General features: G+C 38.4%; 1 protein-coding gene across 2 annotated transcripts in view; it reads left to right on the forward strand.

Moving 5' to 3' along the window:
* The window catches only part of LOC106039682 (pituitary tumor-transforming gene 1 protein-interacting protein-like), a 28,655-nt gene extending 16,957 nt beyond the window's left edge, over positions 1-11,698 (forward strand). For both annotated transcript variants that reach the window (XM_048077497.2, XM_048077498.2), the window contains exons 6-7: positions 3,504-3,550; positions 10,025-11,698. In XM_048077497.2, the coding sequence (XP_047933454.2) occupies positions 3,504-3,550; positions 10,025-10,074 (97 nt within the window). In that variant the 3' untranslated portion in view covers positions 10,075-11,698. The remainder of the gene's footprint in view (positions 1-3,503; positions 3,551-10,024) is intronic.
* Positions 11,699-12,063: the final 365 nt, after the last annotated feature.

The raw sequence follows: 12,063 nt of genomic DNA on the forward strand, positions 1-12,063 counted from the left end.
ATAACCTTTCCACTGTGGTGTGTACATCAACTTCAAATTCTTAATGCGGTTAATCTGTAGGAAATGTGATGCTTCTGGAGGGTAGGGTTTGCTGTGCACGCACTGGGCTACGTGCAACACAGAGCTAAGGTTGAATCCGTTCTTGAATTATGGAACAAGCATCTCTGGGAGCAGACTGCCCTGCCAGAGTGACTGCTGCAGCTTCAGAGCAGTAGCTGTCTTTCCTAGCTTGTGTCAGGACTGTCTGAAGCAGACAAACTGCTCCAATTGCTGCAGGACATAGTCTTACATGCCTTTTTTGACCAGGCAACTACAGAGGAAATGCAGTATTGTGTTATGTGGTCTATCCTTTTTAGCTGCTAAGGACCTGCTCTTTGCCAGCGGTTTGGCCGCTGGAACTCCTCTTTCTCTCTGTGTATTTCCGATGTCTTGTATTGTTGGAAGACTTGGCGGAGCACCGGCACGGGTTGCACAGAGAGGCTGTGGCAGTCTTCATCCTTAGAGGTTTCAGAAGCTGTCTGGACACGGTCCTGGGCAGCCTGCTTTAGGTGGCCCTGCTCAAGCAGGGGGATGGAACAGATGACCTCCAGAGGTCCCTTTGAAACTTAACCAAAGCGATTCTGTGAACTTAGAACTTAGAAAGGAATATGGTCAGTTACTGTCCAGGAATGTGTTAGTGTCTAGGTACGGATCTGTACCTAGACTATTATGTTTTTGAAGAGAAAAACAAGTAAATACCTTAAAATAGCTGCTACTACACATTGGTGTTCAGTAAGGATGCTTGGCAGCCAGTCTCTAATAGTCTGTTCTCCACCACTTTATCCTTCATCTTTGTGGCTCTTGGCCAACCTACCTTCTGTCAGCCATATAAAGACATCTAGATCATTTTTTAAGAGGTTACTTGAAATAATTAAAAATTTAGTTGTTCTGATAATCTTTAAAACCCAAACCCACCTGATGTTCTCAGCCCCTTGACACTGTTCATGGGAATTCTGCAAAAATACTTGGAGAAGATTGAAATCATTGAAATGTAGAATTTGTACTTAACAAGGAGCAAGAGGCAAAGGAAACTTGGATTCAGTTTTTAGCTACAAGTACAGAAGAAAAAATGGTATTTTATTGCATAGCTTTAAACCTTTATTTGACTTTGTCATCTACAACATGAAAAATCATATTTAAAAAGGCATCAAGTAGTATGTCTTTTTCTTGTTTTACAGCTGCAAATATGTGGTACCTTTGCTAGATTTGTGTAATTTGTAAATCATTATTTGCTAGAAGCTGATAACCAATGAAAAGCAGTGATATCTTGAATGAGAAACTGCTGAGTATAATTTGGTAGGGCTGTGGTAAGGGAGAACAGTGTTTGGGGGTGGGGATAAAGGTTTGCAATTCATTTACAAATAACAAAGTATGGAAAGCTATGAATTGTTATTATCAGGAAAAATACATTATTATAGCACTGAGGGCAAATTATAAGAAGAGCCAAGAATTTAGCATGCAGAAGGTGGAATAATAGCAGTAGTATTAAGAAACAGAACCAAGTTGGAGGCACTGTACGATGACATTGGCTGATCATAGTGTAAGATGTTAACAGTAAGGCTCCTTTGGGTGGCTCATTCAGTCGCTCTTCAGAATTGTCTGACTCTGCTCAGTTGATGTGTACCTAAGCCCTAGTGTGCACGGATTTAGTCATGGATTCTATTACACAGTAGTGGCTGCCTGGCAAAGTTTGAATGTTCCTTAAATATTAATAATTATACCCTTCAGACTTAAACAATGTAATAATTTAAGGCTTTTAGATTTTATTTTATTTTTTTAAAATAGTCTTGGGGTGGCATCCTAAAGTATTTTGAGATTTAAGGCTTAGACTGATTTCAACCCCCCTTCTGCAGATACTTACTGCTTTCCGTGTTCAGGGCAGGTTCAGATGGACTGCTGAAGCACTGAGATTTCAATTGAAACTGCAGCAGTGAGTCTCCATTATTGGAGTTAGAGCATGCAAAAAGGTCAAAAACATTAGTACCGCCAGAAAACTTGGTTTGAGGTCACATGAAAACCATATAGGAATAAGGATCGGCTTTATACAAGAGAAGGCTGCTTTATGCAGATTTTTTCCATTCTCTTCCTGAGATCCTGTGTGTCATGCTTGTATCTTAATGCAACACAAAGTAGGAATCCTGGGGTCAGCTTACCATCAGCAGGTAACCCTGACTATTCTTCTTGTTCTCTTTAACCTCTCAGCACCCCAGTTTTCTTCCTCTTTCAATTTGGCCAGGTTGTTTTGTTTCCCATGGTGCCTGAGCCCAAATAGCAGAGTGGGATAGAAAGGAGGGTAGGTATCTCAGGGAAACAGTAGCGGAAGGTTTTGAGTCAATCTTTTCTTGGTTTTCTCATCACGCTTTATCTGCAAGCCTTCCAGAAGTGCAGTTGCAGGGAAAGGCCAGTTCAACCCTTCAGATCCACAGGAAACGGGATAATTGCTTCTGAGGACGCACAGAATCTGATTAGCAGTGGGAATTGTTTGAAGGTGGAATATGCATAGGGCAGATGGGATCTTTAGTGAATTAAGCTGTCAGTGCCTAACAGCTTTTTGCTGAATATGTGCAAATTAGAATCGGGGAAAGTCACAACTTGTCTAATTGGGCTGGTTTTTTATAGGGACAACAAACAGCTGATTTTTTATGTTAGAGGAATATTCTTTTGTCAAATTTTATGTCCTTTCTGCAAAATAAATAGAACCTGGATCATCCTAGTGAAACAGTTATGTAGGAGCTTGTTTTGTTCTTAAGCAAAATTTATGATCCCTTTGAGATGAAGATACGTTATCTGAGAAATGATGAAGGAATTTTAAAAGGAAAACATTCTGTTTTTCCCCCTTTACCTTTACAAAAGGGAGGGGAAGAAGAAATCAACTCATCAGACACTTGCCTTGTGTGAATGGTTGAAGTTTGGCAGTGTGGTATTGAAAACTTATAATTAGATGAAATAACTAGAGGCATCTTTTTTTTAATAGCACAATATTTTAATTTATTCCCTACATGGTTACAATTCTGGATTTTAGAAACTAATAGTTTTCACTTACGCTTGCTGTACTGCTTAAACAAAACGATTACTACAGCACCTTTTATCTTCATGAAATTATTATATTGAATAGTGGTTCTGAAGCACGCTGTTTTCACAGCTATATTAACAATTATACTCCCAGCTGGAAAGCATCAGAGAATCCTCCAGTATTGCTACTTGCTTTTTATGTGTGTTTATGTATATATGTATATCCAGGCATGTTACTTCTATATAGGAAAGATAATGCATTTCATTATGCTTGGAAATATATTTTATTTATTGATGCTATTGATTAGTAAGAAGTTACAGAGAATATTAAAGGGAAGATACATAACAGATAAATGTGATTTTTTTGAAGTTTGTAATGTCTTTCAGATATAATTATATTTTGCTCACAGCTTAAAACAGTCTGAATGTTCTGATGCTTTTATTTGTTGCAGGAGACATGAAAGAAAACAGAAGCATGATGAAATACGTAAGAAGTATGGTATGTGGTAATCTTGTTTCGATATTCAGTGTCTAAATTTATTCCTTTTTCCCCCTTTTCCTAATTATTTTTAAAAGTCATAGAAGAATCAAGCTGCTTTGTGAGCAGCAGAACTAATCAAACCCAGTTTCCTACTGATGCGTGTCTTCTGTCACCGGAACACCTGACCTCGTTGCTGTTATGCTCCTTCTCTTCCTCTGCTGTCTCTCCCACTTGGCAGGAGACAATGTGCTGGATGAGTTGTTTGCTTGGGGTGGGCGTTTAAATATATTAATTATAATAAATTGTTCTTTCTGTGTCTTCCTAAGTAAGAGCACTGATTTTTATTCTTGAACTCGACAAAACAATCTGGTTGAAATTGGCTAGCAGGCCCATGGTTATTGAAAGAGGACAGACTGACTAGCAGATAGCAAACTTTTAAAATTAGGTTGTTTTCTTAAAAAAAGAAGATGGAGGATGCAGCCTAAAGTAATGATTCAAATTGTTGAGTTTTGTTTGTTTTTAAGTGGAGCTGTGGTCCAGTAGGAGACTCCTATCACGAGATTGTCAGACCAGATGTGTTGTATAAGAGGCTTTTATTATCTAGGCTTGTCAGTCCTTTCGGTTTTCAATTTGACTTGTTCATAGGGTTAATAGTACTGTGTATTCAGAGACAGATATGCTAAAACTATGCCGCACTTATTATGCAAATTGCAATAATGTCGGAGAAGGTGATTCTAGGGGTCTGAAGAGTCGCTCAAAACTGATAATTTTCATCCTCTTCTTAAACTGATTGGCAGTGTCTGGCAGCGCCTTCATGAATCTGCAGCGTGTCCTTTGGCTGATGCAGAAGTAATACAGACAGTCTCTGCGGGGAAGTCTCTGCCTGGGGAATATTTGCAAAAAATACACTTCTTTGCTGGAATGGAGGAAAAATGTAGTGTTAAGCTTGAGCTGCAAGAGGAGGAATGTCGTAAAAAGAAGTATTTTTGCTAAAGTCCTGTGGTATTTTATAGGATAGTTGACCCTGTTCCCCAGCCGCAATTCAGTTTCAATAGGTTTGTTTGAATTAAGCAGTTTACAAGAGTAGTCCAGATTAAATAACGTGACAAACAGAATAACAAACTTTTTGTGCTTGTTTCTCCTTGGAAGAGACCCTAGAGTCAATCTTGAGAAACTTGAAGCGTTGGGATAGATCTGGTGAAGAACTTGTATGTTTAAGACAGTGGCTGTCTCCAAAAAAGCATGTATTGCTGTATAGATAAATAACTTTGTGTATCTTTAATGCAGTGCGGCTAAGAGGAGCAAGATCACTAGGTTCTGACTTTGCTGTAACAGTTAGTACATCAAAGCACTGCTCAAGGGTTAAGTGACATTTCAGAAGGCTGCGTTCTGCTCGTGAAAGTAGTTCACTTGTCTCTGGATGGCCCTACATCTTAGTGAAGACACGCTTCTCTTTGGTGCTTAACATCAGGACTGCTTGGTTGGATCTTGTTGGAGTACTTGAGTTTTCTGACAAGTGTAAGTGTGATTCTGTGCCTCTGGAATAGATACAGCAAATTCAGAATCTAGCTATACTGTACATAGCTGAATGAGTGTGTAATTTTGCCCCCACTTGAAGCATGTTAGTCCATCAGTGACTTAATTAGGAACAAGTTCCTGCATTCACTGTGTTGGTGGAAGGTGTACTTTCTCAGGAGGAGTCACGCATATTCTTCCCTTTGAGTAGTTATACTTTGCAATGCAGTTTACCCCCAAAAGATCATAATTTAACTATCAGACACAAATTTCAATAGCAAATCTCAGGCTTATTGTCAGGTTTGCTAGCTATAGACACTGCGTGGTCAGAGATCAATTTATACTATCAAATAGGTTTGAGGCCTGAATTCCTCTAATTCATTGTTTGCTCTATAGAAGAAAAAACTCTTACCTAAATATTTGGCACATCCTGAAAGGATGGAAATAACTGAGGAGAAATGAGACACTATAAATTATGAAATTCCTAAATATCGCTAATCCGTACAGTCTATATTCTGATAACATGCAGCCATATGGCTCTCAAAATAAATCAGTGGGACAATGCAGTAAGTCCTGCTATAACCTTTAATCTTGTCTTAATTTTTCACTGCCTAGTAAATACATATGTTAGCATATTAAACCTAATCTAATAAAAATTGCTGCAAATAATTATGGAGACACTAGATTATTTTGCACTCTTAGGCAGGGCAGAGAGGATTCTCAGTTAAGCAGGCATGGATGAGTGGCAGAATGACAATGACTTTGTTAACCTGACTCTGTAGATTAAGATGATCATGCCTGAAATTTCAGTATTTGGTTGGCTTTAAGGGAATGCCTTTTCCCATTTCATCCACCAGCTTTCCTTACCCTATTTAAATGGTAATTACACATTTATAATGCATTGCAGGTGTCACTCTAGCCACAGTCCTTTGGGAGCACTGGAAGCCATAGAGAGCTTTAGCAACCAGGAATACACACTTTGAATTGTTTCTTTGTTGCAAAATTTGATAGTATTTTTCATTTGCTCACATACATGAATGCAATATGATTACACAAATTATATGTTGACTGTTAGAAAATTTTAAAGGAGAATTCAGAGTACTTTGCAGCTTGTATAGCATACAAAGGAACTACAATTTAATTGCTGCTGCATTTGCTGCTATTGTATGTTCAGTATAGCATTAGTAAGAAGCTGCTTTATTCTTTATTTCAGGATTTTGCCTGGTATTAGTGGAAGGCTTCTGTATCTCCATTTTTACAAAATGATTGCCTCTCATGATTTTGGGCTTCCAAACCACTTGCTTCAATTCTGCAAAGGTTTTAATAGCTACTTTAGTGATACATAATCCTATCTCCTTTATTTTGTGCGAGATGCTGATTTTTATATTTAGTTTGTTACAGTAAATGTTCCTTCTGGTCAGGATGCATACTTATTCATGTTGACCTTCTTTAGGTCCCCGAAGCAGGGAGGTCATGTATTGCTGCACATAAAGCTGTTTAGTTTGTATGTTAAAAATAAACTCGTTAATTTGGGGGTTAAAAATAAAGAGGAAAAATGTAATAAGGGATGCAGATCTGCAGCATATCACAAACTAGTTCAATTTTTTGCAGTATATACAATCTCTTGTAAGAATTTCATTAATTCTATTTTTAGGCAGTGCTGATATGTGATGAGGGTCAGTCAGGTCTTGGTGACTGAGAAGCTGCATAGTTAGCACGGTACATAAATGAATATGCTAGAAAGAGGTATTAGATTCTTAGAATTGCCTCGTCATTTCATATATTTTAGGTCTCATTATTTCATAGAAGCTAAGGAAAGGTACTTTACTATCATGCCTTTCAAATTTTCCAGTGCTGTTTAATACTGGTAAGTAGGTCAAATAGTGATCTTGTAACGAAGATAAATAGAAGATGCTCTTAAGTTCTTGTAATTGTCCTGCATATTGATCTTTAAGTTTACAGTAACCTAAAATAGACTTTATTGCAAACAGGACGCCTCAACCTACAAACAGCTAACTTCTTTGAACCTGTAAATGTAAATTACAAGTTGGGTAGTTGCTCCCATGTCAAATGGGAAGCAGTTGAGAGAGACAGCCTTCGTGTCTGGTTCAAGGCAGTCTGCGAGCTTTAGTTGCACCAGACATGCAATCCAATTAGCATAGGCTTGCAGCCCCTCTTTAAGTGTCATGGCTAAGAGCAGCTGTGGCAGCTGACAGGAGCTTTTTGTCATGCTGCTTTTTTCATCTGTCTCTCTAGATTGCTTTTGTCCACTTATTGGAGCCTGAAACAACTTCTTCAGTAAGAATATTGGTGCAAGTGATGAGCTGCTGTCTCCGTGTTTAATATAATCTAATGATCTACTTAAAATGCTGAAGATAAAAGAAATGTAAACCTTGGATGCAGATTTCAGCACAAAGTTTCTCTGATGCTGTAACCTCTGTGGCTATCTCCACTCAGGAGGAGGGTTTGTCATTTCTCGTGAAGTACCCCCTTTCCTGAGAATAGAATTCCTGAAGTTACAACCAATGAAACTCGCACAGGATTCACCCACAGTTCTTAAGGCCTGAACAGTTTGGTTCTGGTATTGTGCAATAAAACAGATCAGAGAACTTGAAGTTAACTTAAAACATGCTAATGCCTATTGGTGGAAAACACCTGCTCATTGTCAAACCTGTAAGTTCATTAAAATTAAAGCAAGTATTGCTGAGAATAGTGAGTAAAAATGGCACATTCACTCGAACTATCAGGACTAGTTGCCTGAAATGGCTTTTGTTTGAGTGTGTTGGAGGCGGGGCAACTAAAAGACTACTTGCCCTCTTCGGAATGATATATGAAGATTTCATCATAGAAGTTTTGCACCTACCTCTGATTCATTTGAAATTGGCACTGCTGGATGTAGAACACCAATTCCAATGAATCTCAGCAATTTAAGCTGTGAGAGCGATGTTGAAGGTTTTACTATGTTACCTTCAGATGTATGAAGTGTCAAGTATGTATTTTGAATGAATTATAGGAGACAAACACTATATAGAGATACTTATGCAAACTAAGTAAAATCAGGAGAGTTACAGGAGTGTGCATGTTTATGTTCTTTTCAGGTACAAGGTGACTTTTTGGTGTACATTTTGTGGCTGTAATAGGTCACAGACACTTACTGGTTGAGGCAACTCAACCAAGGGGGGCACCTTCTTGATCATCTTAGTGAGTATTTTTTTTTGAAGACTTAATTTTGATTTTGAGATAACCCCCTTTATCCTTTTATTCCAAAGTTAATTTTGTCAGGACGTCTGGTACCACCTCTTACGGCTTTATGGAAGATTGTTTTGAAGTTTGGTGCCTAAAGTTCTGAGTGGAACTGCTTTCTGCAAGTTTAAAGATACAGAAATCTTGATCTCAGTAGTGTTGATAGCTCCCATCAATGCTGTCATCTAGCCATATTCTTATTGTAGAAATGCTTGAAAGATGACTTTTTCTGTAGTTGTTTAAAGAAGGGGTAGTACCTCTGATGGCAAGGTATCTATCAGGTAAATAGACTGTATTTCTTTTTACCTGGGTGAAGCTTTATAAATGTGGCTGACTTATGCTTTGGCAAGTAACAGCCATTAGGCGTGAGGGCTGGTTTTGATTTTAACTTCTTACAAACTGGCTGCTTGAAATCTTTACAATTTGAATAATTATTATAATAGGAATTTTTGTGCATAGTCCTTGATACTTTGCTGTTCCCTATCAGGTAGTCAGTTGCAGTTACTGATACAATAATCAGCCATGCTTCTTGCTTGGTATCTTAAAATACGCTGGTAGTTTGAAAGAAATGCCACAGCTGCCACAAAGTAGACAAGACTACAGTCTGCATTTGGTATTTCTGAGTTTCAGATAGAGCAGTGAATTTTGAATATCTGTGTGCAGGTGCGTGTGGAAAAAGCACATTGTGTAAAGATCTGAGGGGAGTTCCTAAAAGATGTGGTAGAGACGAGTGCAGTCTTTTCTGCTGTTGTGAAGCTGAACACTTAGGGCTGTTTGGCTTTGCTGTATTCTTTCTCTGTCCTAAATCAGTGAGCTAGAGAAGAGTCCAGGCTTGCCAGTCATCAGTATAAAAATGTTGACAAAAAGGTACTGGCAGTTGTGCTGTTCTTTCACAACAAAAGGTCAGCTTCTGGATTCTTACAGGGCTCCTTTATTTTCAGTACACGCTTCTGCCTAGTCTAAATCTGGTGTGTGGTTTTTAAGTCTTTTTGAAATAATTGCTGTATGGAACAGTGATTGCTCAACTAATCCTTAAAGAAGATGGTATGCGTATCCAGTCACCCAGTAGAATTGGACAGCTTTACAATGCTTTCTGTGACAATATTCTGGTTAAAACGTCAAGAATCTTTGTGATGGAAACACACTGCAATCTGCTTGAAGTGGTGCACTTGTTCTATCCCTGGAGGTTTCGGTGAATGCAGAGGTCATCTTCATTTGTTCTTAGAGATTGTTGTCCTGTTCTGGAAATGCAGCAAATGGCTGAAAGTGACAAATGGTTGTGCATATTCAAAGCAGAACTAAGTCAAAATAGCAGTGCCTTACATTTAAAAGGATGGTGATCTTATAATAGCTTTAATTTATAAACTGGCCAGTCTGAATCTGCTCTTCCTGAGCCATCCCTGCTTAGATTTTGTAAACTTGTCTCTCTCAGAAATGTGTTCTGTGGAGTATACCTCACAAATGAGAAATGTTTTCTCCATAAGAACTTACAGAAATGGTTTCTCCCTCAAATCATGAAATACCTGTTCATGATTATAGTCTGAGAAATAAGAGTGTTTAAGAACAATTTCAATTTGAGTGTCTGGGTGATGATAGGTCATCTATTCCAAGACAAGAATTGCCTTTTAGTTTTGTTAAATAGAGTACCTATTTCAGTGGGCTCAGTAACTCAAGCCTTATAAGCAATACTGGTAAGAAAATGATAAATGTAATAATCTTATTTTTGTTTTGCAGGTCTTCTTCAGGATTCTGATAATCCATACAGCAGATTTGAGAATGAATAAAGCTGAGCACATTCCATTAGACATATAGCTCCAGAATACAAGGAGACTTTTTTTGTTTTCATTTGCCCTTTGAGATCTCTTTTTCCAAAGATTGTTCTCCTTTTACCTCCCCCACTCCCAGTTTTAAAGCTAGGTGTGGATGAGGACTGCACGAAATACATATCTCTTACCTATATAGAATGATTTTTTTATAAATGCTTTTGGTTGTTGAAATGTTTGCTTATATTGACATTTGTGTGAAACATTACCTTTCCTCCTCTGTCTTTTGTTACCTTATTTAGATGGTTTACAGTCAAGATCATGTATTTGAATTCAGTCTTAACTGCCACTTAAACAGTTGTTCCTGTGTTCCTAAATAAAGATTTTTTTCCTTACTGTATTCCTTGTATAAAAATAAAAGGCAACAAGGAAGCATAGCTTTACACAGCAGAAATAGCTCATGTTGGTATGGAGGAGGAACTACACCAGGCACATTCTTGTGTCCTCATAGAATGAGGAGTGTTTACTCCCCCCCCCCCCCCCCCCCCCCCCCCCCCCCGGAAAAAGAGGAAAGATTAATGTGTAAGGGTTGAGTGAGGGGAACATCTATCTGTTTGAGTAATTAAATGCAGTAACGGAAATGTTAATATATACTCTGGCTATATTACTGATTTTGAAAAAGAAATTATACAGCAACATTGGCAAGGCCTACATTTGGTAAAAATGTACCAAAACCTGATGCTCGACTAGATGAACATGTACCTAACTTTAACTTTGTGAACACTTTCTTTTGTAAGCTTAGTGTTTAAAAAGTAAAAATCAAATGTTGCCAACATTCTGCAGTTTGTAATAGAGTAAGTGTGGCGGGTTGACCCCTGCCAGCAGCTAATGCTACCCAGACACTTGCTCCTTCAAAGTGAAGGGGTGAGAGAACAGGAACAGCAAAAGTGAGAAAACCCATATGTCAAGATTAAGGTGGTTTAATAAGTGAAGGAAATGGGAGGAGGAAGGGAAAGGAGGAAAAAAAAGCCAAAACCAAGTGCTGTGATCACCACCTCCCTGGAGCAGACCTCGGCCCAGCCAGTTTCTGTGCACTGACCAGCTCCCACCAAAACGCCCTCTTCCCTTTTTAGTGCTGAGTATAATGTGGCATGGCATGGCAAATCGCTTTGGTCAGGTCGGGTCAGCTGTCCCAGCTGTGTATTCTCCCAGCTTCTTGCACAGCCCTGGCCTATTTCCTGGTGGGGGCAGAGTGGGGAGAATGAGAACCTTGACATTATGCAAGCACTGCTCAGCAAAGGCCAAAGAACTGATGTGTTAGCAACTCATTTTAGCCACCAATACAAAGCACAGTGCCATGCAGGCCATACTGTGAAGAATGTTAAATGCATCCCAGCCAGACCTAGCATAGTAAGAAAGTATTTGTTTTTTAACCTTTTATTCTTTTCCATAATGTGATTTATTTCCTCTCTCTTTTCCTGGAGGTGTTTCATTGAGCATTTTTACTAGCTTACCAGTGTAATGCAACAAGCGAGGAGCTTGTACGGTTTAAATAACCTCTCTATTATCCATTAAATGTACAGTATTGAATATATTCATGTTATTTTTATCAATGTTCTTAAAATAAATGCTTTAACATCCTTAATTTGGTTCTGTTCAGTTCTGGTCTTTACAATGTTAACTTAGTTTAAAAGAAGTGATCAAGTATGAGTTAGAGAAGGGAAAGAATGTGGTTTTGCTTTCACTGTTTCCTGACAAAAGAATAAGAATGTAATGCCATGTAGGTGTGGTGGGAATTAAATCTTGTTTGTGCGTACAGAGGTGAATTGCCATTTCTTCCAGTGCCGGAGAACCTGCCTGTACTTCAGCTTTGGTAACTATCTTCTATTGCTGGTTTTGGTACAGTGTTCACTTCCACTTTTTTCACTGTATTTTTCTCTCTGAATATACAGTTCCTCAGGAATTTATGTAAAAATATGGCTCCCAGTTCCTGGATCTGTAGTGGAATTA

This window comes from Anser cygnoides, chromosome 2 (genome assembly GCF_040182565.1).
Source record: "Anser cygnoides isolate HZ-2024a breed goose chromosome 2, Taihu_goose_T2T_genome, whole genome shotgun sequence".
Classification (NCBI taxonomy): Eukaryota; Metazoa; Chordata; class Aves; order Anseriformes; family Anatidae; genus Anser; species Anser cygnoides.